General features: G+C 43.8%; 1 protein-coding gene and 1 long non-coding RNA gene across 43 annotated transcripts in view; both read right to left on the bottom strand.

Moving 5' to 3' along the window:
* Trpm3 (transient receptor potential cation channel, subfamily M, member 3) overlaps positions 1-25,904 on the bottom strand; it is an 857,614-nt gene that overhangs the window by 58,281 nt on the left and 773,429 nt on the right. For 27 of the 42 annotated variants that reach the window (XR_003952780.1, XM_017318155.2, XM_006526957.4 and 24 more), the window contains 3 exons: positions 22,571-22,699; positions 18,276-18,527; positions 11,060-11,234 (listed from right to left, as the gene is read on the bottom strand). Coding sequence is in view for 41 of the 42 variants with exons in the window: in XM_017318155.2 (XP_017173644.1) it covers positions 11,060-11,234; positions 18,276-18,527; positions 22,571-22,699 (556 nt within the window). In the remaining variant the exon portion in view is untranslated. Of the gene's footprint in view, positions 1-10,640; positions 11,235-18,275; positions 18,528-20,106; positions 21,171-22,570; positions 22,700-25,904 lie in introns of those variants that run through there. The other 15 variants (XM_006526956.4, XM_006526954.4, XM_006526958.4 and 12 more) reach the window with 4 other exon arrangements.
* On the bottom strand, positions 1,646-10,395 carry Gm52388. Its single transcript, XR_003952897.1, has 2 exons — positions 5,816-10,395; positions 1,646-5,737 (listed from the first exon to the last, which is right to left on the bottom strand). It is a non-coding gene; the product is annotated as a predicted gene, 52388 (long non-coding RNA).

The following is a 25,904-nucleotide window of genomic DNA, read 5'->3' as shown; positions in this document are numbered from 1 at the left end:
GGAAGCCTGCACACACACATGAGTGTGGGCCAGAGCAAATGCCAGTCCACCCATACCTTATGGGACCAGGCTGTGTGATGCTGGGAGTTCTGTTACAAGGAGCAGGGCTTCTGGGAGACAGAGTTTCTAGGGACTGTGGAGAGGAGAGTGATTATACCTTCACAGGAAGAGCCACACTGATGTTCAGTAGGAAACACTGATGACTGAGCACTGTGCCCTGCCCCACCCATTCTAAGCCATACCCCACAGTTTCAGTGATGGCCTCCTAGTTTTAAGAGGATATATTCAAAAGAGAGATAAGTGGAATTATACGGTAAACATAGACTTCCTGGTAATATCTGATTTTTCTTTTCTGGACATCAGATCCACCCAATAAATAGTGTGGTTTTATCGCACACACATGAACCTAGGTAACAAGTGCTGGGTTCTCTGCTGGCCCATTTCATTAGAATAAAATATTCCTGGGAAGTAAGCATATCTAATGCTTTTGGAAAAAAACTTGAGTAAGGAAACGGATTCCATTCTGGAATTCAACTGACCATGGTAAGAAAGAAACCAATATATTTGCACGGCTGATTGGCTTATTTGGGACTTACTGTGTGGCTGATCTGGCCTGCCTTCTGTTCTTGTAAATAAAGTTTTATTGACATATGGTCATATCTACCTGTTTACTGATTGTCTAGGACCACTTTGGGGACACAGTGGCAACACTGTAAACTATGAGACCACATTGCCTTGAAACAATCAGATGTTGATCTAGTCATTTCTGAAAAAAAAAAAAAAATGTGCTCACATCTACCTACCTGACCTGGTGTACACATTTCTTAAGACAGGACCACATCTGAATAGTTTTTGATTTCCTCTTGGGCCTTGTGGGTACCAAGCAAGAATTTAAGAATGTGGAATGAAAGATCCCAAGGTGGGATAGAGTGGCCCTTTGAGCTTCAAGTATGGCATCTTGAAGAGACTCCTGGGAGTGTCAAGTCTTGTTTTATAGCTACCAAGCTCAGCTATTAAAGAAGGCACAATCATGTTTCTACCACCAATGATGCTATGGTTTTTCTTTTCTTTTTGGGCCAGGTCTACTCTTTTCTCAGCCTCCCCAGCTGCTGGGATTTCAAGTCTGTGACACCATGCACAGCTCTAGATTGCTGGAACTTGTCTGTGATTTGACTTTTCAACATCATGTAATGAAAGCTCGGTATGCTGTGTGCTGTTGCAATAGAGACCTTTAAAAGCTGGGGTCCATGTGAAGGTAATTAGGTTATGGAGACATCCCAAAAAGATACTTATTGTAGTCATGCAGAGTGGGTCTGCTCTCTCAAGAGTGGGGTTTTATAAAACAGGGTGCCCTTGCTCTTTGGTAATCTGTCTCTTTTTTCTTGTGCTTCCATGTGATTTCTTCCTCTCTCAAGAGTGGGGTTTTATAAAACAGGGTGCCCTTGCTCTTTGGTAATCTGTCTCTTTTTTCTTGTGCTGCCATGTGATTTCTTCCTCACATGTTCCCACCATTATGACAACATTTATCATGAAGCCCTCACCAGAGCCCAGAAGATGCCACTATCAAGCTGCTACCTCATGGAGCTGCAGAACTGAGCAGAGATGCCCTCTTTCTTTCTTCCCCTTATCTTTTCTTTTCTCTCTCTTTTAGAGAGATATTACCAAACTTTTGAGTCTCCTGCTTGAACCTTCAAGTGCTGGGATACAGGCATGGATCACCAAGCCTAGATAAATCTTTTATTGTAAAAAAAGCCTGGTTTGGGGCATTTTGTTATACCAATCCGAAGCTAAGAAGTAGGTAATGGGAGAGATGATTGTCACATTGTAAATGTGGGTGGCTGGATCTGCCATCTGCTGTATGTTTAATACAGGATGCTCCTGGTTTCCTTCCATGCTGGAAAGGAGTCTTCAGTGTGAATGATGTCGGGTTTTAGCTGAGGAGACTTAAGAGTCTGAGGGCCTAAGTCAGGCTGGTTTCTTCCAGAAGCATCCCTGAGGAAAGCATTCAAATGAATGTAATTTACTTACGAAAGAGAATATGCACAGTGGTATCAGAAAAAAAGAGAATAAAGTTTTTTTTTTGTTGTTGTTTTTAGGTGCAGCCTGAGCTCACACCTGATTCTATAGGCTGAACCTCTCCTGCAGGAGGGTATTCTGCAGCTTAAAGGCAGGAGAGTGTGGCATCAACAAGAGTCAAAATAACTAAGCTTTTATATCCCCTGAATCCAACTGCTAGAAGCCAGGTGCAAGATTCCCTGGAACACCCTAACTCTGAGGTCACCTTACAATCTCTGGGTACTGAAGAGACTTCATGGATCCCAGGGAAGTTATTTGAATGTGGTAGGTGAGCCTAGCATTAAAGACCACAGAGCAGAGGGCTGGGTGCAGAAGCTGGACAAGGGGATGAGAGGGAACCTGGGCAGTGAACTAAAGGTATCTACATTTCCAGCTGGAGGTTTATTGATGTGGTATGAAGTTCTATATCATGGTGTGTGTGTGTGTGTGTGTGTGTGTGTGTGTGTGTGTGTGTGTGTATGTGTGTGTGTGTGTGTGTATGTGTGTGTGTGTGTATGTGTGTGTGTGTGTGTGTATGTGTGTGTGTGTGTGTGTGTGTGTGTATGTGTGTGTGTGTGTGTGTGTATGTGTGTGTGTGTGTATGTGTGTGTGTGTATGTGTGTGTGTGTGTGTATGTGTGTGTGTGTATGTGTGTGTGTGTGTGTGTGTGTGTGTGTGTGTGCGCATTCACTGAGACAGGTTCTCACTTTATAGTCTAGGCTGGCCCCAGACTCAAGGTCCTCCCTCCTGCCTCTGCCTCCTGAATGCTGTGATTACAGGCTTGTACTACCATGCCTGGCTTATCCCTGCCATTTCTGTGATGTGGACACTCTTTTTTTTTTCTTTTTTTTTTATTACGTATTTTCTTCAATTACATTTCCAATGCTATCCCAAAAGTCCCCCCCCCCCACTCCCCTACCCACCCATTCCCATTTTTTGGCCCTGGCATTCCCCTGTACTGGGGCATATAACGTTTGCCTGACCAATGGGCCTCTCTTTGCAGTGATGGCCGACTAGGCCATCTTTTGATACATATGCAGCTAGAGTCAAGAGCTCTGGGGTACTGGTTAGTTCATAATGTTGTTCCTCCGATAGGGTTGCAGATCTCTTTAGCTCCTTGGATACTTTCTCTAGCTCCTCCATTGGGGGCCTGTGGACACTCTTATTTTACCGAAAAACATCTTTTTCCTTTTCCTCACCTTATTGTCTTCCCCTCAGAAATAAAGGTTTTATCTAGGAATATAAAAATATGACTTTTTGTTATTGTCGGGGAATTCTGCTCTATTCACAATAGTTAGAAAATGGAAACAAACTACTGAGGGATGGATAATGATGATGGGGCACACTTATACACTTATCCTCAGCTGCGCAGAGGAATGAAATCATGAAATTTGCAGGTCAATAGAAGGGGCGGGAAATACTGAGCGAAGGACACTAGACCCCGAAAGACAAGCGTGGCATGTTCTTTCTGGTGGTTTCTAGCTCTGAATCTTTAGATATGAACATAAAACCTCAGTAACTGCACAAGCCAGGAGCGTTAAAGGGACCATGGAGGATCCTGGGAGAGGAGTTCTAGAGATGGGGATTGTAGGACACAGGTGGTGTGAAGTGGGAGTGAGAAAAACAGGAGTGGGGTTTAACTGGGAGGAGGAGGGAAGATAGGATAGACAGAGGGGGCAGAGGAAGTGAAAAAAACCTACATCTCTCAGAATATGATTATTTTTCTATCACATATTTAGGGGAGGCATAAATCTGACATGTTCTCTGTAGAAGGCCACTCCCTTTGTCCTAAGTCTAATACTTCATATTTTAAAAAATTCTTGCCCAAACATTCTCATATTTGGGGGTCCCAAACCACAGTATGAATCTCCAGATCACAGTATGCCTAGAGATTTACTTGAGAAGTTCAGACTCTCTTGGCATATTCTCTTTCATCTCTCCAGCGTGAAGAGTTCAAATTCTGCTCTATCGTTGAACCACAGCTTTTCTTCACTCTCAGCTAGGGGCTGGCTTAGCCCACTTATGTTTTCTTTAGGGATGGCAGCTAGAACTGAACTTGATGTCTGGGTCACAAAGTCACATCTTGCGTTTTTAGATACAGACAGTGCTTGTATCCTACATTCCATATGCTTATAGATGGTGGCATCCTTAACATCATTAGGGGTTGCCCTAGCCTCCAGGCAGTTGTCTCTAGTATTAAAGCTGTGATGCTGGTCTTTCCTAGCCTGCAGCCTATTGCAGCTAGGCATAGTAAGGAGAATTGGTGTTCTTTTATAATGGCTAATTTCATTTCAAAGCATCCCTAGGAACCTTCCCTCACTTGATTCTGTCCTGTTGACACACACAACCTCTTTCTGCAGGCAGCTCCCGCCAGTTTGGTTTTCATCACTGTTACTGATCTCAGAGTCTTTTCTTATCCTATCCGGCTCCTATTTTTAAGATAATTTCTTGTTCTTGTTAAAAAGGACATGATAAAATATAACTTGTAAGGAAGTGTACTGATTTGTCTCTATTAAAAGGGACAGATACTTCTTATATTGCTTTTCCCTACTGATAAATTAGGTGACAAAATAGTCCCCATAGCCAGATGGGAACTCAATGTTTCTTCTTCAGTTACAAGTTTTAGGGACTTAGTACAGAGAATTATGAGAAAGTCATGAGTATTTAATATGTATTAAGCCCACAGAAGCTCTTTTTCTGTAAGGTCACCCAGAATTCACTTGAAGGAGTTCCAATAGAGTGGATAGATAATATATGGGCTTTGAAGTCATGCCAACCAAGATGGATCGAAAGTGTTCTGTTGAAGGAACTAGAGTAACCAGCCTTTGAAGACAGGTCACCAAAAATGGCTGGAGAACTCTCCATCTCAGGGGAGGTTGGAACCATAGCCCAGAAATGAACAAAAAGTAAGCAATGACTTTGCAAAGGACTCTTCTAAACTTCAGCCGGGTTGACCCTTTTCTCTTGGCTCTCCTGGCACTGTTACGATTCTTGTGTTCTTCATATCCTGCTTCTGCCTCTCCTCTACTTGTGCTCATCCACCATGACTTTGACACGAAGAGACATTTTGATCCTAAAATCTGCATTTCCATTTCAGCTCTTTTTTAATGAGATCAGTTAATCTCTATTCATGTATGTGTGTGTTTGCCTGCTTGTCTGTTTGGGCACCACTTGCATACAGGTACCCGTGGAAGCAAAAAGAGGGCTTCAGAACCCTGGGATCTGGAGCAATAGGGGTTTGTGCACTGTCCGCTATGGGTGTTGTGGACTGAATTTGAGTTCTCTGCAAGAATAGCCAATGCTAATCATGGAGTTCTCCTTTTAAAATTTATTCTGTTTTACAGTCCAGGTCATCCTATTGAGCTGCACGTCTGGGCTCTATAGAATCTACAAACTCAATCCAACCCTAGTGAGACACCAGCCCTGGGTATATTCCTCCTCCCCCCAAGTATTTCAGTAAGTGGTTTTTATACTTTAGACTAAGTCAGGAATCTCAGGGTGAGCTCCAATCCCCTCATTTTGAATCTCCACCCACTTCTTTTATCCCCTCTGTACCATCTGGTCTTGGACCAGGTTTTTCTGCTTTTATCTTCCTCTGGTTTCATACTGTCCTTCTTCTTCATTACCAGTTCCATGAGGAGTGCTCTGTCATCTCTCCTGTCCCCTTCTTCATGTCTCCTTCCTCCTTCTCCAGGGTCTCCCTCTCCTTCTCCCTTCCCCTCTCCTTCCACACCCATCTGTCCTGCTTCCTGTCTCCTACCTCTCACTTTACAGTGAGCCATCCTCGATCATTTTCTGTGCCTAGAGCTTGCCACTCTAGGTCTCAGTTTGGAAAGCTATTCTTTCTTCACACCCCCTGCTCCCATCTGCCTAGCACACATCTGCTTGTGTTTCAGGGGGCTCTGCTCAGCCTGCTTCTTCTCTGCTGGGTCCTCATCTATTACACCATGCCCCAACTCCGCGCCTCTGAGCTTTGCCTCAGTACATCGGTTGTCAATGGCAGTTTGCCCCTGCTGAACTGTAAGCTCCTCGAGGGCAGCGTCTCTTCCATGTTTGCCTAAAGACTCTGGTTTCTAGCTCATAGGCAGAAAAAAAAAATACCCATTGAATGAAGAGTGGACTCTAAATAGAGTCCCACCTCTGACCAAATACAGTGTATAACATGACAGCAGAATTCATGTGATTTCACAGCAGAGACCGAAGGCAGATCTCTCTGTTTTCTGTAAATCTCATGAGCCCAGGTTTCGTATTAGTAAGCAATTCACGTGGCTCTTCTTTATAGTGTGGGCTGACTGTTTCAGGGACATCCCAGTGTTGGCTAGCTTCCTTAGCAGTTTGTGAAAATAAAACCTAATGAAACGATCTCCCTTCCTTCCCCCACCCCCCGGTTGTTGGCACTGGCCCCAGCTTTCTTTTCCCAGAGTACTTCTCCTGGTTGGGCAACATGCCGCATGCTATAGCTGTTAGGCATCAGTGTGCTTTGAGGCCATCAGAGGTCAGTCTGGAGTTCCAAACAGAAGTCCAGCCCTGAGTCCTGAGAACTGGAGTGACATGACCGAGACACACCCTGCTCGCCACCCTTCTGGCTCTTGGTGTCCCTTGCTTCCCCATGGCAAGTGTATTTCAGACACTTGAGCTGTCCTACTTCCTTACCCAAATCAGGGAATAATTAATTGGAGACAGAAAAGCAATTCAGGACAGTACTTGAGCTTTCTGCACACACATGCTTGTTTGAGTCAAAGCCACGGAGACATCCTGGATACCAAAGAGCAAGGGATTATAGTAATAGCAAAATGTTGCAGTCAACCAGTCAATTAAGAACAAAACAAAACAAATCCCCGTCTCCTCCTTCATATTACCTATTAATTTCAGATGAAGAAGCCCCAGGCAGTAAGGAAAAAAAATTGACCCATGTACTAAGAAGATTGGATAGTTAATTCAGAGTAGAAATGGCTAGGTAATGTTACGTTGTCATGGTGAAAATATAAGTCCTGGACAGTCTGCTTCCGAAGTACTATCTAAACTTGTAAAAATACCCGGAGAGGCAGAAAGGAGGACTAAATTTAGACCTGTATTTAATGCATTCAAGAGCATGATTCACTTCTCTTCTGCCTCGGTGCAGCCTGGGAAATGTGAATATATAGCAGGATGCCCTGTGAGTAAGAAGAAGTTCCACCCAGCAAGAGGCTAGAGCGTGCCAGAGACACCTTGTCTCTTCTGCTAATAAAGGTGAACTTCCAAGCAACCTAGCCACCAAACCAGATTTCTGGGCTGACACAAAGCCATCCGTTTAAATTTTGTTCCAGTCTTGGTGCCAACCTTGCTGAGAATTTATTGATTCTGTTGTTCTTCTGCCTTTTTAGTGGGTTTTCCACTCAGGCACCTCTGGAGTCCTGGCTAGCCCTCAGAGACACGCAGTGAGACTTCCCAGAAGAATGTTGTAATTGGTAGTGGTGTATTTAATATAATGAAATGAAATAATTATTTTTGTGGCACTGGGTATTGAACCCAGAGCTTCCTGTGTGTAAAGCAAAACTCTACCATTGAGCTACAGCCACAGGCCAATATTGGTATAAACACCCCAGACTTCAAGTCACTGTGGTAGCCCTTAGCTGGAGCTTAGCAAGGTAGTATGGAGCGTGAGTACTCAATGCCAATGAGAGGTTATCTGGAAAAAATAACCATGCCAAGTATCATATGTAGCATGGCTTTTGAAAATCAATTATAGGTTATATGGAAACAAAACAAAACAAAACAAAACAAAACAAAACAAAAACCAAGCAAAGCAAACCCCAAATATCAACCAACCAACTAACCAGCCAACAATAGCAAATTCAGTTCCCAGGAATCAGGTCAGGATGAAGCTTAGCCTCCAGGGTAAAAATGGTTCCGTTCCCTTCATTGTTTTCATCATCTTCTACTTCCAAACACACCCTTGCAGCCCTCTGCTTCCAAAGCTGAAGCAAAACTCTAACCTCTTCGATAATTTAGTCTATATGTTATGTTAGTCCAAAATGGCATAGAAGAAAAATGTACTTGTTATTTTGTGATTTTTCTTTTAAAGAATATGATTCCATATTTTTCTTTTTAGTTTTTAAGCACATTTGGAAAGTAACCTTACAAGTCTCGTCTCATCCTACCGTCTTTGGCTTTATAGGTAACTTCTGTCTAAATAACAGGAAGATAAAATGTAGACCAAAAGAAAAAAGCTACAGTTAGGTACCACTGCCTCCCAGAAGTGAGTGCACTATAGTTGCCCTCCATTCTGAGGTCTGCCGTTGGTGGGAGTAACCCATTCTGCGGGTCCCGTTGCATATTCACATTGATCAGTCCTGGTTAAGGAAGTGATAATTCCCCCCCCCCCCAACATGAAATGGGTCCAGCCACTTAGAAGTCACAACAACCAGAGTTAGATTAATGGAGCACGTGCATCAAGTTAGGAATGAGTCATCTGAGGTGTGTGTGTGAATGAGCAGAGCTGGAAGGAGCCACACGGGGTACATCCATAGCATGGGCTTGGTAGACCCTGGGCAGGGAGGGCCTCAGGTCCGGATGGATATGAGATCCAGTCAGCCTGAAGACATGCGCCACACACCAACCTGGACACGGCACGGAGAAAAGGCCACACACTGTAGGGCAGCATCAGTGATTTGTACCTTTCTCAAACAGCTTAGTACTGGTTCTTTCTGGGCAAGTCTGAAAATCCAGATGGGAACAGGCATCCAATCCTCATGGGGGCACTGAGTCATTCATTAATAGGACAGTCATGTCCAGTGACCTTGGCTGAATGTTATTTGAGATTTGGGGACAACCATCTAAATCCATTTGAGAAAGGACGAATACTCTTTAGCACTCTACACAGAAAAACTGGCTGATTTAGCTTAGAACAGTCTGCCATTGCAGCCAACTTCAGAGCATCACAGAGGAAGAGGGCAGGGACTCAAGAAAGGTCATCTCCATCTAAGGCAAGGTGAAGTATATTTTGGGATTTGGGGTCAAGATTTATCCTCATACACATAAAGTACCACAGATGTAATTCGCAGAGTGGGGAAATTTGTCTACATTCATATTTCAGTCACACAAAACACCTCTAGTCTGTCTTGGGGGGCGGGGCGTGGGATGGGGAGATCTCAAGTTCTAAACTATAATCAGCCCTTCTTGTAAAACAGCGAATACTAAATCCTCGTGTTCAGCAGATGGTGGTGTTTGTTGCACTAGGCTGGGCTCATAGTACAACATCAATAAATGGCCACTTGTAGAGGGACAGACAGAATCCCATTTGTAAAATACATCCACACCACCCCTTTCTTTCTCTCTTCCTCTCTCCCTCCCGCTTTCTCCCTCACTATGCTGTCCAAATGCCCATGGGGGTCTCTGCCTCATTCTATGGGAGAAAGGGACAACTCGAGAAAGCAAAATAATGTAATAAAGTGGAAAAGCAATTTCCAGGGGTGGGATGGAATAGCATGTTTAGTCTCTGAGGAAAACCATCATAGCGAGCTTTCTAACTGTTATTTTGCCTGTAGGGACCTTTAGAAAGGATGCTTTCTACAGGAAATTCCCATCCCTGGGAAACTGCCTTCTGAAGGCAGCACGCTGTCACCAAAGATATCATAACCAGAGGATAGAGCTTAAGTTCTCCCTCCATGAATTGGCTAAGTCTCATGGAACAAATATTTGTTCCAATTAGGTGTTCCAAAAGTCAAGCTTGCCCCAGATGACATGTTTTCAGAGAGAACGTGTATTTGTTCAAAATTCATCATCTAGGGGAAATGACAATGTTGCTGCGTTCTGTTGCCAGGATACACAATGCTCTTCATAGGCCTGAGGACTCCAAAGCTCAGGTGTCCTTTGTCCTTGTGTTCCTAGGCCCCATCCTGTCTGGGATGAGGAGGGAGAGTGGTGTGCTGACTAGACTCTGCCCCCATTCTGAATAAGCTATGTGGTTGTGTGACCCTAATCTGTGTTCCCAGTCCAGGGGCTCAGATGGCTGGCCTGTCAGCAAAAAAAAAAAAACTGTCTGAAAAACGTTAATTTCACAGTGTTGGAGGGTTGTTATTTCCAGAGCGGAACTCCTCAGGGAGAAGGAGAAAGAGTTGCTCCTGGGATTCAGCTGCGCAGTGAAGTGCGCGTCTTCTCAGATGTTTTCTTCCCAAGTCATTTCCCGATGGCCTGGTGCGCCCTGACATTTGGTCCAAATAAAATCCTGGAACCGACTCCTCGACTACAACTCTCCTCCAACTCCACACAAAAGGAGTTGTTTGTTGCAGAGACTCTGCATCTAGTAGGCTGAAGGTACTGGGGGCTGCTGGCTCTTGGTCCGCACTAAGATACTTTATGATACAGATACCCCCCCCCCCCCCACCCCAGTTCCTGGAATTTGCAGCAAATAACTCAGTCTATGACCTATGGGCATTTTCCATATTTCTTGGTAATGAATTCTGGCTTCATCTGTGTCTCAATAGCACATAACTTAAGACAATGAGAAAGGCTGTTGGGGAATAGTTTCTAGTATGAAGAAAATACCATACAGATGTTTGCCCTTAATCTTGAATTCTAATGACGAAATTGAGAATTGTTTATTTGTTCTAAAGTCAAACCCAAGGAATTTATTTTCTAAAGCCTAGAAAGAGAGGGATAGGGTAGGAGTGGCAGTTTTGACACAATGTATTCCCAATAATTAAATATGGAAAACGTGGCCTTAAGATTTTGAGCTATATGCAAGATTATATCATTTAAAATGGTTCATTTTTTGTATCAAATTTAGTATACTATATATCCATTCTTGTCGTAGGAAGGACATACCTGAAGATACACTCAAGGGCTATTTTGCTAAAAAAGTATATTCACCTGCAGTGATTGTCTCCACCAAGATAGCAAACTAGGAATCGGTCCTCTATCTTGAGCCATTTATTGAGGACAAACAAATGGACTTGGAAAAGACGTGACTCAATTGAAGTTAAAATACCTGACTTTGGTGTATGAGAATCATAAACTTGCTTACGGTCTATCTGGTCAGCAAACACTTCCCCATAAATCATCCAATAAGGCATGTAGAAGATATTCTTGGCCAGTTTCCAAGATGGCTCCTCATTGGGAAAGAGAATGGCTTGCCTGGCGACCCCAAAGCTCATCAGCACCACCAGCATAATGATGACAAAGTACATCATGTCTATCATCTGGAAGGGCAGGAAAGGAGAAACAGAAGAAAAGATGCGTGATTGAGCACAGTGCCTAAGCAGGGAGCTAGCTGTACCTGGTTAGGAGGAGAGATGGACGGTTGAAGCTGATGTCTACATACTGAGTACTGAGGTCAGTTGCTATTTTTTTTTTAAAACAAGTGCACACACAATGGAGCATCTTTATTTTTATGGATGTTTATGGCACGTATTTCTATCTAGGCACAGGAGTGCTATTCCTCAGAATTTGGGTTCTCTTCATGGTTGCCAGCACCATTTTTGAAAACTGTTCTGAGAGAAGGCAAAGTCTCCTGTTTTGGTTTCTTTTTTTCCCTAGGGAAAAAAAAAATTAGAATCGGGATGGCTGGACTATTTTAGGAACTAGTGCAGAGTGGTATATTCCTGCTCTTAGATCTGAAAGGCTTTAAGGCAGCACTGGAAAGCTCAAGAAAATAAGATCTCATAAATAGACCTAGGTGAGGGCAAACGGGAGCCTGTCCCATTGCTCGATTCCCTGTCAGAGAGCAGGCTCTCAGAGAACCATCCACTTCCTCCTGTATTTCTCTGGTAGGGTATCTTATTATAAAGGGTATTTTCACAGGTCTTAAAAACATGAGGCTTCATGAACCAGACCAGTGGCTGTTGTTGACGAGATGGATTCCTTCCGTGATGTGCTTCTAAACAGCTCCTGAGTGAATCCCTTCATAATGTTTCTCCCCTCACTCTGCCCCCACTTTCCTTATCCTTGGCTGTACTTGTTTCAGTGCTATGATATTAGAGATCTGTTTTTTTTTTTTTTCACCTGCTAAATCCCTTTCTTATCCTCACTGAAACCTGGTAAGTTTGCAATAAGTGGTGATTCCAACTGGCTCCAAACCCACTGTTTCTTTCTTAAAAGACAGTCCCTGCTCCTCATGTGCCTACAAAGGCAGGTGTGTTGTCTAAGCGAGGCTAGTGGTGGGACCTCATTCCATGGCACCATGGTGAGGTAGGCATGTGGCACAAGACAGAGACACCAGAATTGTCAGACCAGTCTGTTTTTTGTGGTTTTTTTGGAGACAGGATCTCTGCATGAGTTTAAGGTATCTTAGAACTTGCTATGTAGGTGAGACTTGCTGGAAACTTTGTGATCCTCCTGCTTCAGCCTCCAGTGGGCTGAGTTTATAGCCTGCCCTACCATTTCTTGAAAATAGAAGTAGAGAGAAGAAATTCCCTTGCATTCCTTGGAATATTCATTCTTTGTAATAATTTAGCATGTCGGAGGCTGAGTTCTCCCACCCATGAACGAGGCAGATATATAAGAGAAGGAGAGCTACCCCTGTCTGTCAGTGATTGAACTCCTGTCTGAAGTGTCTTCATGGCTAGTTCCACCTTGTCTTATTATAAGTCAGTATAGTACTCCTTCCTCACGCTTAAACTGCGGAGACTGCTTTTCACTCCTTGCATCAAAAGGTCTGACACCAAAGACTTCCTCCTCTTGGATGTTATAGGATAAGGGTGCCTACCCGCAGATATCGATAAATGCTAATTATCAGTGATAAGAAAGGTTCCAAATTGTCTTCTTGGTTATTGTTACTCTTGTGCTGGAGATTGAAACAAGGGCCTAGTGTACACTAACCAACTACTCTCTGTGAAACTCTTCTCATCTCTAGCTTAAAAGAGAATATTCCATGGTACATGCTCTAGTAACCTAAACATTATGGTATTCATGGGTACCTTACAACACAGGGGCCTCAAGCATTTTAGATCAATTAATCAATTTTCAAAACTTGCATGACCTTGAAGTGAGACAGAAATTTCTCCAAGATTCCTACATTTCATGTCTGTCCTCACCGGTAAATGCAAATTAGTTTTTTTTTTTTTTTTGCCTCCAGTGAGTGGCTGCAGGTCCCTAAGGAGGTGAGATGGTCAAATTGAAACAGGTTTATAGGAAATCCAAGCGTACATTTCATCTTCTTTCTTCTATTTATTTTACAAAATGTGTTGACCACTTAGTTATAGAAAGTTGTATCAATAAAGAAGCACAGAGGGGTCTTCATGTTATGGTTGCTTCCATTGATGAAAAAGATACGTAGCATATGACTAGATATGCTCACAAGACTGAGGACCTAATCTGACCCAAGAAAACTCAGCCAGGAAATACAGAAATTGCACCAATTTAATTTTTCAGCATTTTCTTTTCAAAAAAAAAAAAAAAAAAAAAAAGATCGATCCTAATACCTATCCACGGGGCCAAAACAGTAAAAGGAAAAACATTCTTTCAAAACGCTGAGCTCTCGTTCAAAATCTCCACTGTCATAACGGCATCAGGATCTGAACACCATTAGTAGAAGACAAGCCTACTTCTTTTGTTTCCGAAGCTGAATGAATCCAGTGAGCTCAAGGTTAAGATTTGGTTCCGGTCTTAGGAATGCCTTTCCGAATTCTCAACAGAGAAGAGCATCCACAGCGGTGATGAAGCGCATGCTCGTAGGTGCCAGACACCCCCGATTTTGATCTTGACTGCTAGCAAAAATAGCTACATGAAAAAAAAAAATCTACCAAAAAAAAAAAAAAAGAGTTTTTCTGACCATTAAAAAAAAAGAGAGAGAAAGTTAGCTTAGTGGCTTGGGGCAAGTTGCTTAATCGTGTTTTTAAATGTTGTAAGTGGAATAACAATAACAATCACGAGATTACCTTTGACTAAGTGTGATAGCTATGCTGAGTGTTCTTGTAAATGCTAGTGTGTTGTTATTGGAAGGTCAGGAGGTAGTCAGGAGTTTGAACCTTGTCTCCGTTTTTTGCTCACAGCCTGTTTATCTAAGTGATACATGAGGGTTCTAAGATCATGGAGTGTAACGATGAAGCCTGCGATGTGTCCCACATGGTGCCTGGCACACTAACGCATCGCTCTTGCTGTGGTTTCTACTCTGTATTATTATATAAGTGAGTTAGGACAAGGTTTTCAGAACTTCCTTGTGAAATGAAATTTGAAGGGACAGAGTCAGGATTTCAAGTGATCTTGGACCTGCAGATGAACAGGACTCCCAGAGGAGAGACGGGCGTTCTGTGCTGTCAGGCACTTGATGCTCGGGTTCCTTCCATGGGGCAAACACAGAAAACCATTTCGGATGAGCACCTGGCCATCCCCTGTCTGGTCTCCAGACATCAAGGCACACTGGGCTACCTGGGTGCGGATTACTAATGAGGGACCTGTTAAGTTGAGGCCTTTGCATATATCACATCTAGGAAGACTTCAGCTTGTAGTCTGCCTGGCTCACCGATAAACTCTAAAGGTGTTTTTTTATCTACCTTCTGGGTCGATGACTCAATTATTGAATTAATTGTCTTAAAAGCATGCTGTAAGAACTCAAAGCCCCCAAGTTTTCTAATTTCCTCCTTATTCCTGACTAATAAGTCATTCATAAGTTAAAAAGTAGAGATGGGTGCATCACAGCCCTCCTGCTCTCTCCTTACTAAGGTTTGCTCTCCTCAAAACTGGGGTAATTACACCACTATTAGAATGATAGACATGGAAATTAAGATAATCTCACTGCATTAACGCAACTTTAGGTATTTCAGAGAGTTAAATGCCATCAAGACTTTAAAAAAAATGATTGACTTGGTTTGGATCTTTGAATAGTTTATCTGTTAAAGTAAGGTAAGCATAAAAAATTAATAATCCCCTGATATAGTGGTTCTTCACAGAGGGCAGTTTTGTGCTGCAGGGGACATTATATATAGTAATTTTTTGTTGTTGTTTTTGTTTTTTTGAGACAGGGTTTCTCTGTGTAGCCCTGGCTGTCCTGGACTCACTCTGTAGACCAGACTGGCCTCGAACTCAGAGATCCACCTGCCTCTGCCTCCTGAGTGCTGGGATTAAAGGCATGAGCCACCACACCTGGAGGTAATGTTTTAATGTTTGGAGACATCTTTGTTGTTCTAACACATTCTCTCTGTCTCTCTGTCTCGTCTCTGTCTCTCTCTCTCTCTCTCTGTGTGTGTGTGTGTGTGTGTGTGAGAGAGAGAGAGAGAGAGAGAGAGAGAGAGAGAGAGAGAGATACAGGACACGGTCTCTGCTGCAAAGACCCACAGTCCTAACTGAGTGTCGTGTGCAAGCTTGTAGTCCTAGCACATAGGAGGCAAAGGCAGGAGGGTAGTGAGATTGGGTTACATAGTGAGTGAGCCATACTTTAAAAAAATGAAAAGGAATGTCAAGGTGGAGGAAAATTGGCCTGATTTCCCAGCTGTTACAGTCTGATAATTTTTTCTCATTTTACTTGGAAAAAGACTTGAGAATCCCACAAAGGCTGGTCCTCTCCAGAGAATCCATGTAAACATTTCCTATCTAAGTTGAGAGCAGGGATGCATAGATCCCTTGCCTTCAGTCCGTTCCCTAGTCTGCCTTTAGATGTAAGAGTTTCCATGCAAATCTCAAATCCATTATTAAACGAAGACATAAGAATAGAATAAACAAATGATGTTAACGCCCCCTCCTTTGCAAACAAAATCAAATTGAACTGGGTTCAGTTTGGGTAACTTAGGCTCCAGCATCTAACCTTTTCTTCTCTAGAATGTGTCTGGTGTCATTTACCCTAATCAGTGTTGGTGTGGTAATTCCAAGTTTGCGTCCTAAGCAGCTGGTTATAGAGAACAATAGTGTTTATAAACTTTTCTTTCTCCATTGTCCTTTCAAAAACAATATAAACATAACAACGACAGACATAATTTACCAACGGCCAACTAAGAGCCAGCTATTGTTTAGCACGTGCCATTCCTAATTACCACAGCTCTACAAAGTACGTTTATTGTTCATTGTTGCCTTAGAAGGCAGTGAACTGAATATCAAAGAGCAAAGGGAATTTATTTTGAATTTAAATTTTTCCTCTCTTTGTGTACATTTGTTGGTGCTTTTTCTTTTTTTTTAAATAGGAAGATTTTTGGTTGCTTAAGATGCATTTCAGTAGAATTCACACCCAGACATTTAATAAATCCTGAATTAACAATGATCTCTATAGTAAATCTTCAGTGACAGCAAACTGGAGCATCTGTGATGCTACTCGTTGGTTTCAGCAGCATGTGGGATTGAGGTAGAGATGACACCAAAGAGACCCTTATGATAGGGTGGCTATGTCAGGGATGTACTTAGAGATGTGGGCATCCGGCTCTGGTGATATCTCTAGAGTTTCTGGGGAAGAAGCTCGTGAACTCAGCACCCTCACCTACTCCTGCCTCCAGCTTCACACTGATGCTGGCCACCTCAGCTCCGTCTTTGTGGGAAAATTCTAGAAGCTAAATATAGTCTAGAATGTTGAAGCCCTCAGCCATTTGTACTGAAGTACATTAGCTTGCCCCTTGAGGTTGTTCTTTTCCCTTCCTTCCTTCCTTCCTTCCTTCCTTCCTTCCTTCTTTCCTTCCTTCCTTCCTTCCTTCCTTCCCTCCTTCCTTCTCTCTCTCTCTTATTTTATTTATTTATTTATTTATTTATTTATTTATTATATGGTATTTTGTGCATATAAGTATGCACACCAGAAGAGGGCATTAGATCTCATAGTATTACAGGTATAGTTGATTATGAGCCACACCATGTGGGTGCTTGGAATTGAACCCAGGTCTTCTGGAAGAGCAGCAGTGCTCTTAACCTCTGAGCCATTGCTCCAGCCTCTTTTCTTTTCTCTTTCCTTCCCTTTTCTCTTTTCTCTTTTTTTTTCTTTTCTTTTCTACAATTAAAGGAGTAAGTGCCTTGCTCCCCGGAGCCAGGTTCACTGGGAAGTTTCCCTCAGTATTCACAAATCCCCTGCACTCAGATCCCACCTCCCTACCTCAGCTCAACTCAGTCTTCTCTTTGTGGACCAAAACCCCGTTTTAAAAGGATTTTTATTTGATCTTATTTTACCTTCACAGGCATTTGAGACAAACTTTCCTGGGTGGCCTGGAATCTGGCATCCTTAGCATCCCAATGGTGGGAATCTAAGTGAGGCAACCACATGCAGCTTTGAAAGTCACCTCAAGAACTCATCTTTTAGGAGTCTTCAAAATCTGCTAACACCTTTATTGGAGACTGTACTGGCTGATTTTGTGTGCCAACTTGACACAAGCTGGAGTTACCACAGAAGAAAGTTATCATTGAGGAAATGCCTCCATGAGATCCAGCTGTAAGGCATTTTCTCAATTAGTGATCAAGGATGGGAAGGCCCAATGTGGGTGGTGCCATCCCTGGGCTGGTAGTCTTGGGTTCTAAAAGAGAGCAAGCCCAGCAAGCCAGGGGAAGTAAGACAGTAAGTAACATCCCTCCATGGCCTCTGCATCAGCTCCTGCTTCCTGACCTGCTTGAGTTCCAGTCCTGATTTCCTTTGGTGATGAACAGCAATGCGGAAGTGTAAGCTGAATAAACTCTTTCCTCCCCAACTTGCTTCTAGGTTATGATGTTTGTGAAGGAATAGAAAGAAACCCTGACTAAGACAGAGCCCAAGTCCTCCTCCAAGCCTGGCCTCTGTGAGCATCCTGAGTGAACCCACTGTTACCTGTGGTCTTTCTGTACTTTGTAGGTCTCTCTGAGCATCTTTCACCCTGTATGCAAAGTACTTCCTTTCCTCTCCTTCTGCCCCAATCTCACAAAACGGCATTTTTGCCCAACTTTTCTTTTTCTTTGGAGATAGGCTTTCTCTGTGTAGCCCTGGCTGCCCTAGAACTAGCTCTGTAGATAAGGGGCCTTGATCTCAGAGGTCCGTGTGCCTCTGCCTCCTGAGTGCTGGGATCAAAGGCCTATGGAACCACTGCCCAGCTTTGCTCTACTCGTAAGCCTGTGCCTGACGTAATGCAGGTGATCTTTCCATATGCTTCAGTTAGTAAATCGGTGGATGGTGATTAAATTCTTTAGTCTTTATATAGCAATTATAGTCAAATTCACAAAACACTCAAAGGGAATTTAAAAACTCAAACACCCCTGGGGCCATCTCCTGCAGACCTTGGTAGCAAATCCAGATGACTCACATTTCTCTGTCTACGATTATGGATCTGCCTCTGTGAATGGGTAACACGGAACCAGTTGACCTTGCTTACCATTTTCCCAATCATCATCACATATGGGCCCAGATACTTGTTCACGCCGAAGATGTCCAGCAAACGGATATACCAATAAATGATGTTCACACAGTAGATGACCCTCCCGTCACTCCTGAAGGGCTGATCTTGAAGACGAAGGATCATTCCCACCGAGAAGAGAAGGATGGCGATGAGGTCTGTGACGTTCCAGTACTCCTGAAGCCACACCTTCACCTTCTGCAGCAGCTTGCCCGGCTCCGACATCAGGATCTACGAGGCAGCAGAGAGGGCTTAGGTCTGGCTTCTCCTATACTTTCAGCTCAGCTGGTAAGTGCTTTCTTTGTCCGTTAGTGGACATAGGAGGCTATCTGGCTACTCGAATACCTGTATGCTACAAATTTACAATTGAGCTAAGCTTAGGTCATCCAGGTGCACACAGTCTGGAAGCAGATGTAAACAACAGGTTTGATCCTTGGTATTGTCTGGCAATTCTGAGGCACTGCAGGCTTTTGCTACAACATTATGTATTCCCAACACATTGCAGAGCTACAAAATCTTTATCTCAGTAAACAGCTCTTCAGCACTGAAGGACATGGGCCACTCCTACAGGACACCTCCCATTCCTCTCTTGCATCACCTGCAAGTACAACCCCATTAATGGCTTCTCTCCACCCCCATGGTTGCCACTGAAGTCTAAGTCCCATTAGATAAGGCACATGGTGGCACCGATTTTCTAATGGCATGCCTGTCGTCACTGTGGCCACCAGCCTACCATTTATTTCCTGAGCAACAACACACAATGTGCTCTTTAAAAACCTAAACCATGACATCGTTGGTGATTAGAGTTGTATGTGTAAGCAAAGGACCATCAAACAGCACTTCAGCATGGGTTCCTTTCATTACAGGTAAATTATACTGCATTTCCTAAGCTATCTATCTAGCTAGAGAGATAAAGAGGGAGTTGGTGTGAACCAGGAGTAAATGGCTGAGTTCCTCTTCTGCGCCATCACTGCTAAGCCATCCCTTAACACGGGCCTTAGAATCCTGGGATCTAGTAGACCAGTGGTTCTCAGCCTTCCTGATGCTGTGACCCTTTAATACAGTCCTTCATGTTGTAGTGACCCTCTCAACCATAGCATCATTTTTTGTTGCCACTTCATAACTGCAATTTTGCTACTGCTATGAATCATAATACAAATATCTGCATTTTCTGAGGGTCTTAGGCAACCCCTGTGAAAGGGTCATTCTACCCTCAAGGGGGGGAACAAAACCCACAGGCTGAGAACCACTGCAGTAGAGCATCATGGGAGAGTGGAAAGGGAAGTGAATTTCAGACGACCCAAGAGGTTTCAGACCTAGCTCACTTTTTTCTGGTTGTGGCATACCAAACAATTGCTCAATCTTGTTTCCCAGACCTGTAAACGGGGGTGGGGGGGGTGGGAGGGTGGGTGGTGGGTGGATGTGATGATCATGGCTGCCGCTGCCCTCATAGACTTGTGGGAGAACTGGGTGAGATAATGTCTACTAAGGCTCGCTGTAAACAGTTCCATAGTATTAAGGGCTTACTGTGGCCCGGCTCTGGTGACTACATGCAGAAGTATGCGCTAAAGAGAATGGGAAGGCAGCACATGAAACCACAGCCTTCCTCGTGTTTGCTTGGGAGGCACGGAAGCATGCAAAATTTTCCATCCTTCCAGGATCTAGCATCTGAGTTCCCAAGGGCTTGTGTACCAACCACGAGGAGGCAGGAAGGCCAGTGCTTGTGGGAGTTGTCACCCATTCCATAGTTGAGCCCTTCCTTACAGAGTTCAAAGTAAAGACATGGGGGTAGGGGGAAAGGCGACCTCACCAGTTGCAGAGAAAAAGGTCAGGCACACACACAAAAATGGCCACAACCTCACTTCCCCACATCTTCCTCAGAGACAAGCACTCTTCAGCTGACCCGGTCCTGACCCGGCATCGGAAGCCCCACCCTGCCTGCCGTGACGCGCAGCTTCCTAAGAAATGGATAGCCAGGGCTGGAGGTTGCTGGCCGCCTGCCCACTTGGCAGCTAATCCAGAACAGTCCGCGGAGTACAGGCTGCTCCCTGTCTTCTTCCAGCCTCGTCCTGGACAGACTCCAGTCTCCACACTCCAGTCTTTCCCTCCTCTGCTTGTGATGGGGAAGGAATATGTGGCTGGGTATTGAGTCTCCAGAATACTGGCTGGCATCACAAGGCGGCAGGGCTCCTAGCGGAAGCGGGCTCAGTTCTCAGAGCTACACAAAGTCCCAGGCAAATTTATTTCTGTTTTTTCAGCTTACAAGTCCATGGTACTGTTCAAGAAACGGAAGGCCCTCTGAATGGCAGAACCCAGTGCAGAGAATTGGCCGCACCAACACAGACATCTTCCTACCTTGGTCCCCTAGTCATTTAATCCAGTCTCTAATCAGACTGAGACTTGTACACCACTCTCAAGCTTCTGGGATGGGGGAATGCTAATTAGAATGAAAATAGCACCCAAACAGCTCCAGAGAAAGGTGCTGAATGCAAAGTGTGTGTGTGTGTGTGTGTGTGTGTGTGTGTGTGTGTGTATGTAAATCTCAGTGCAGTTAAGTTTAATAGATAGCACATCTTTCTTCTTTGGAAACCATCCCAGAGATGAAATTCAGTCTGTGAAGCTGTCTGGGTGACGAAGGTGGGCTTGTAGGTTTTAACAACTGGCCCTGCCTCCCTCCGTACCCACCCACTGTAATGAAGAAACCAGGATTGTTCCGGGGCTCCCAGAACCGCAGCCTTGACAGGAACGGTTCCTACTGAAACGGCCCCGCCCACTCACTGCAGCTCCAGGGAACAAGCAGAGGAGTCGCTTCACCTTGCTGTCTTCCTTCCGGGCAGGTTTTCTCTGGTGAGGTTGGAGTTTGTGGAGCGCACTGGGCAGGATTGCTGCGCCCTCTTGTGGACTGTTTCTTGACCACAGAGCTTTTAGAAGCTTGGACTCAAAAGGGCGGCTGGGGTTAGCTATTCTTTTTCTTTTTTCTTTTTTCCTTTTTCTTTTTTCTTTCTTTCTTTTTTTGTTTCTTGTTGTTTTCCTTCTCTCTCTCTTTCTCTCTCTCCTTTTCTCTTCTTTCCTTTCCTTTTCTTTTCTTTTCTTTTCTTTTCTCTTCTCTTCTCTTCTCTTCTTTCTTTCTCTTTAAAACTTAAGTGTTTGGAGCAGTACTAAGTTTGCAGAAGGCACTTTCCATGGTAAGTGTGGATCCCTACAAAGGGTCTTAAGTGGTGGATTGATGTTGACACATTATCACTCAGAGACTACAGTTCACATCAGGGTACACTCTATGGGTTTGAACCTATGTGGAACAATTTGAATCCATCACTAGAAAGGCGTACAAAGAATTTTTGTGCCCTTAGAAGCCCTAGCCTTCACCTACCATCATTCCAAAGTCCTACCCCGGCAACCACCTATCTCACTGGTCCCATAGTGCTCCCCCACAAGTTTCCCCAGAACTTCATGTCTGGAATCATAAAGAATATATCCTGTTCAGATTTTTTTCTTTTTATGATTACACACCTACATTTTCCCATAGCCTCATGACTCATTTCTTTTTTAGCACTGAATAAAATATCCTGTCCATGTGGTTAGCTTTGACTTCAAACATGTCACACAGGGGTGGGCATTTCTTAGGCTGTCTGGTGGTAGGTGAGGAGAGAACTACTACATCCTCAACTTGAAATACCACAACTGTGTGTCCAGCCTCCATGATGCTCCCTAGGGGTGGAAGGCTGGCGGACGATCAGCATGTGCAGGATAGACATCAAGAAGGAACCAACTCAAAAACAAACTGAACAAAAGGATACATGCAGAGGAGTTGTTTCTCCCTGCTCACCGTGTGGGTTCTGGGCATTGAACTCAGGGAACTGTGCTTGATGGCGAGTTGCTGAAATACATTTGGAGAGGTGACACTGGATTGGTGGACAATGCCCAAGGAGATCCCAAGTAAGAGGCTGAGATGGGAGTTAAGAATAGCAAAATTTACAGCGTCATCCTCACAGGGATGAGAAGACAGAGGTGTAAATGATATCGAAGCCCACTGGAGAACTCTTGGAGCAAAAAGCATGTAAGCAGGAAATAGACTTAATTGCTCTAGGATACCTCTCTAGGTTTGACACAGAGGAGAGCAGCAGCCCTTAGCAACTCTCCAGAACACAGTTTGGGGCTTAATTTGGACCCCACGTTCCCCTCTTGGCTCTCCCTCGCCAGAGTCGATGAGCCAACATCTCCCTTCCGTTTTCATTTATTTATTATTTCATTTATTTATTATTTCATTTTGTTACCTCTCTCATCTTCTCTATTCCCAGAGTGAAAATGTAGGAGATGACAATCCATTCCTGAGTGGAAGGCCAGCGCTCCATCTTCACTAACACGATGTAGTTGAAGAGCATCAGGTATCCAATATACGCCAGCTGTAAGGAAATACAATACAGTAAGTAGTCTAACTGCAGAGGCCTGGGAGCGGGGCCCCGGGTGAGCCCGCTGCACTGTGGCAGCACAGAGCAAGGTCAGCAAGCAGGGAACCCATGGCAAAGGAGATGTAGAGTCTTAGATACCAAAAAATATTAGTTTTCTGTGTGCATTCCTGTGGGGCCCGAGGACAGTTCACAGAAGCTGCTCTTTCTATCCACCATGTGGGTTCTGAGGAGCGAACACAGGTCGCTGGGCTGATGGCAAGATTCCTTACCTGCTCAGCCATCTCTGCCCCACGTAGGTTTAAAATAGGCTATCATAGTTAAAATCATTTGGTTTTTGAAGTTAGTTGTGACCCTGATACGTGCCTCTGGGGCCCAACCTTGGAGCTTTCTGTCACTGTGTATGAATCTGTGTGCCTGTCACCAGCTGTTGGGATGTGTGTATGTGTTCATGTGTGTATATCTTCATGTATATGTGTTCATGTGTATGTATGTTCACGTGTTTGTGTTCATGTGTGTGTTCATGTGTATGTATGTTCATGTGTGTGTGTTCATATGTGTGTATGCTCATGTGTATGTGTTCACGTGTGTGTGTGTGTGTGTGTGTGTGTGTGTGTGTGTGTTTTTGTATGTGTTCTGGTGTTCTGACTTAGAAAAGAACCTGTCCTATCAGGGCTGTTCTTGCTTACGTATAGACTTGGCTTTCCATGCTAGGGTGACACTTACTTTCAAATGTTATTAATTTTTAAATTATTGTTGAAAAATTATTTCTAAAACATTACAAATGTATACTTAATCCTCCCCCCCATACCTGCCAGGTAGATTAATGCCCACCAGAAAGAAAGGAAGACAGCGATATACTTATAAGTTGGTCAAACTACAGTGTAAATTGACTAGACGTAATCTCCAGGCTCCACTTCTGCTCTCTCCTGAGTTTATAATGTCTTCCTGGTGTTTATGACCTGCAGTGGTCAGCTTCTTTACCTGTTTTCCACTGTATTGTCATCTTGTCCTACCATGGTTGGAATATTCCAGTTTGCTTTCTGCTTCTTTGAAATAAACCAAGAGAAAATAAAGCAGTTTATGGGAAGGCCTGGGGTGTGTGGCCTGCTGTGTACCAGAGTGGATCAAATCCTCCTGAGGCTCCAGCATCTGGAGTTTGAGTCCTGATGTGACTGGCTGAAATGCTAGTTATGAGTTATACTCCTCAGGGCCAAGGCTTGGAGTCTGTTCCTGAAAGATTCACTGATGTCAACGTGGGAAGGAAGGAATTTGTGGCGCTCTTGCATAAGAAAATTTACCCCAAGGGGAATGGCAGTTGAGCGAAACCTCCTGTAGGCCATGCTCCTAGATGAGCAAGGCCCTGACTGGCCTCAGGGGCTGTGGACGGGAACCCAGAGTGAGCTGATCCCAATCTGTATGCCTTGATGGGTCATGTGGCAAACTACAGGGCAGACTGTGGGTAGGAGGACTGCAGATTTGAGGAGCTGAAGACATTGGGTGACCTTGGGGCTGTAAAGGCAAGTTATGTGGCAGAAGCCACAGCCTAGCTAGGAGATATGAGATGTGGAACCATAGAGATGTTGTCTTATCTACCAATGGGCTCTTTCCTTCATTTTATAACTTGAGTAGACTTTTAATGTGAATCAACGGTACCCCTGACACCACCATTATATCTTGACACTCGTCTAGGTACAACTGTGGCACAGACAAAGACAAAACCTCAAACCAAAAGTGGCTTGGGTGATTCCAGTGATCATCTTATGGAGGTGCCAAGGCCGAGAGCCACTGGCCAGGGTACTTGTGAGGCAAAAGCATTGGAGCTAAAAATTGTCTGAGTTGAATCAGTGGGGACCAAGAGGATCAAGGAATTCAAATGGTGGGAATGTTGAGCACCAATGAAGAAGCCAAGGCTTGGAAAGCTAAGTAGGGCCAGTGTTCATCCAAGAGATGCTTAATTCTTTACACAATTCCTCCCATCAGTTTCTCCTATGCTTGGACCAGGAATCTGCTAACATTTGCAAAAGTCCACAGGGTGGTTGTGTAGGCCAAGAGGGTTTGTTTGTTGTTGGTTTTTGTGTGTGTGTGTGCTCATAATTAACTTTATTTTGTTTTAGCACATGTGTGGCCAGGTATAATAAACACTGAAATTTTTGAACTCCATATTTCACAAGCTATTCTATTATTTTTAAAGCTATTTCAATCTTTTTTTTTTTTAAAGGTAAAAACAAAACTAACAAACAAAGCCAAGCTGGGGCTGTAGCTTGGTGGTATAACACTTGCCTAACACGCCTCAGGCACTGGATTTGAGGCATGGCACTATAGAATAAATGAAATAAAAAAGAAAGAAAAAGAGCTTTAGTTTGTAGACCATAGGAGCAGAGTTTCTTTCTGGCTCTAGTTTTTTATTCCATTTTTGGTTGTGTCAACTGAATCAGAAGAATAGAAGGAAAAGGGCAGATGTGGGCATGCAAAGGAGGTACAGATGTTCTATTGATGAAGCTGCTGTTAGCCTCAGGGAGGTCATTTGCGAAGCATCTGGAACCTTGCTTAAACATAGTCTGCTCTATAAGTGATGCTTGTGGTGCTGAGTGGACAGATGACTCTGGCCCTGACTGCCTCTCTGAAATGTGACTTAAGCTAGAATAATAACACTAGTTACTCCCACACTGTACTCACCGGTCCAAAGACTATTGTAAGTGCTTTATGTACTTCACATTAATCTTCATAAAGTAGGTGGTATTATTATCCATATCTTATAGAAGCGAGGGACAGAATGCGTAAGTAACTTGTATGGTGTCACATACACAGCACAGAGGGACACAGGTGGACCTATTTGTAGTCACAGCTCTGCTGCACTGTAAAAATGCAAGCTGGGCTTTTGAATGTCTGTTATTCTATGATGGAGATTATTTCATAATGTCAATGAATTTGAAAATTTATTTTATTAAAATGAATATACATGTAATATGTGCGTTTTTTTTTTTTAATTCTCTCATACTGTTTAGATCATCCTTTACAGTAACGGCTTTTCATCAGTGTTAGTTTTTAATCCTACAAATGCTTGGAAACATTTTGGCTGTCCTTCTTAAAGGACAGACTGTGATACTGGCATCTGGTGGGCGCAGACCAGGGATGCTGCGGCACGACAAAGATTTATCCTAGCAAAAAATATCACCAGTGCTGAGGATGTAAGGTTTTT

This window comes from Mus musculus, chromosome 19, assembly GCF_000001635.26.
Source record: "Mus musculus strain C57BL/6J chromosome 19, GRCm38.p6 C57BL/6J".
In the NCBI taxonomy this organism is placed as follows: Eukaryota; Metazoa; Chordata; class Mammalia; order Rodentia; family Muridae; genus Mus; species Mus musculus.
This window is presented reverse-complemented; position numbering and strand designations above follow the sequence as displayed.